The 2,230-nt window shown below is 32.5% G+C and overlaps 1 protein-coding gene across 1 annotated transcript in view; it reads left to right on the top strand.

Annotated features, from left to right (window-relative positions):
• The window catches only part of scara5 (scavenger receptor class A, member 5 (putative)), a 103,925-nt gene that overhangs the window by 87,134 nt on the left and 14,561 nt on the right, over positions 1–2,230 (top strand). The window contains exon 8 of the mRNA XM_016552165.1: positions 478–543. Coding sequence (XP_016407651.1) covers positions 478–543 — 66 coding nt within the window. The remainder of the gene's footprint in view (positions 1–477; positions 544–2,230) is intronic.

The raw sequence follows: 2,230 nt of genomic DNA, 5'->3' as shown, positions 1-2,230 counted from the left end.
AAAAGCTTGCAGAAAATACAGATTTTTGAGAATCACCCTTCAATCTTTTGGTTTACTTTGCTGTATATAGCAAATAATGACAAAATAACCATTTGAAACAAGATAAATGGTCTATGCTTAATTTCATGAAGTGTGCAATTAATCGCAATTAATCACAGAAAAAGGGTGTGATTAATCTGATTAAAAATTTTAATCTATTGACAGCCCTACTTTAGATAAACATAACATTTGTGTTTGTAATGCAGAACTGGTAGTTGTGACTTTTAAGTTCATAGTGCATTCTACAGCTCATCACAACTTTGAGGAAGATTTCCTCATGTTCCCCATGACCCATTTAAAGTTTTAAAAGATTATTATTTATTCACCCTTATGTTGTTCCAAACCTGTATAATTTTCTTTATTCCACTGATTACAAAAGAATAAATTGTGAAGAATTGTACTGGCCAGTAAACACATGACTCTTTGCTTCATGTGCAGGTGTGAAAGGAGAAAGAGGTCAGAAAGGAGAGAAAGGAGAGCATGGAGACAAAGGAGGGAAAACAGGTGAAGATTTTATTCATGCAGAAAATAAACATGAATGAACATGCAGCTAGCTAATTTTATATGTTTTTCTCTCTTTTAATATTATAAATCGCTACATTGTAACATTGCATTTATATGTTTTTACTACATATGGTGCCTAGTGTAAGTATTTTGTTAATATATGTTAATGTCATGCATTTTTAATGATTATATTCCTTGAGACTCATTTATTTTTGTCAAGTCAAGTCAAGTCACCTTTATTTATATAGCGCTTTTAACAATACAGATTGTGTCAAAGCAACTGAACAGCATTAATTAGGAAAATAGTGTGTCAATAATGCAAAGTGACAATAGTAAACACTAATTTTTCAGTTAAAGGCAGTTCATCATTGAATTCAGTGATGTCATCATCAGTTCAGTTTAAATAGTATCTTTGCAATCAAGTCAACGATATCGCTGGAAATGAAGTGTCCCCAAAAATAACACAATTTGAAGTCACCGTTGTGGAGATAAGTGTTTGCTTTAGTTGAGCACTTGACCCTTGACTTTTTAACGATAGTATATCTCTGGTTGCTATAACTGTGTTTATGAAACTCATTGGTTATGATAAGAAAAACCAAGAGAAAATGTGTTTAGATTATGTTGGCTGTTTTTTTGATAATGGCATTGTTGTCATGTTGTAGCCAGGTTCACTGATGTCATCAGTGATAATGTGTAACGTAGTTTGTTATTGATCACAACTGCATTTTAATGAAACAATAGGAAGAGCTTTAAAAACACTTTGCACACCAGTTTTGAACATCTGCACTGTTTAGACACGCAGACATCAAGAATCAGCATATGAATCTCAACAATGGTGACGATCATCAGACAGATTCATGTTGCATTGCATTCTGGGTGCACCAATCATAACTCATCCATGGCTCCCAGCATGCATTGCGACATTAATAAATTATGTAGCTGCATTGTCTTAGTATTTTCTTTTATTTTTACTATTTGCTTTTATTTTTGTTCTTTTTTGTTGTGACTTTTTTACTGCCTTGTTTTGTCACATTCAAAAATCACATAAAAATGATCAGAATATTTTGTCACCATTGCTGAGATTCACATGCTGATTCTTCATGTCTATGAGTGCCAGAACTGAACCCTCTTTATGAGCCATATTTATAAAAGTAATTTATAAAGTTTTCCTCACATTGTTATCTCATATAACTGCAACAACATAGAAACCCTAAAAGCACTACAAATCGCAATCAGAGATTAAAACTCATGACATGATTTTATCATAAGTTCCTTGCCATCATATATGTGTTTAATACACACAATTGTACCAGCCAAAGAGTAACTTAAATTTAAAAAGTCAAGGGTCAAGAGGCAACTAAAGCAACCACTATTCACAAAAATGGTAAGTTTAAGAAAAAAAAAACATTTAAACATTAATTCTCAATAAAGAGCTTCTGTTTTAGATACTCCAGAAATAACGTCTAACTGGTTAGTAATGCACGAAGCTGGTGATGCTGTTTGTAGAGTTGTTTAATTATCTTCTGCTGAGATCTTGAGAGATGTAATGTCTTCTTTTATTTCAGTTGATTTTATCTAAGTCTGTGGCTGAAGTCAGTTGTAATTCTTGTTTCTCTTTTCTTCAGTGATTCTGCTTGTTAACAGCAGCTGTTCATCACTAATGCTCAATCAGCACTTAATTAATCAC

The sequence above is a fragment of the Sinocyclocheilus rhinocerous genome, unplaced genomic scaffold, assembly GCF_001515625.1.
Source record: "Sinocyclocheilus rhinocerous isolate Xijiao unplaced genomic scaffold, SAMN03320098_v1.1 scaffold2360, whole genome shotgun sequence".
Lineage (NCBI taxonomy): Eukaryota > Metazoa > Chordata > Actinopteri > Cypriniformes > Cyprinidae > Sinocyclocheilus > Sinocyclocheilus rhinocerous.
Note: the sequence above shows the minus strand (reverse complement) of the source record. Positions and strands in the feature narration are given on the sequence as shown.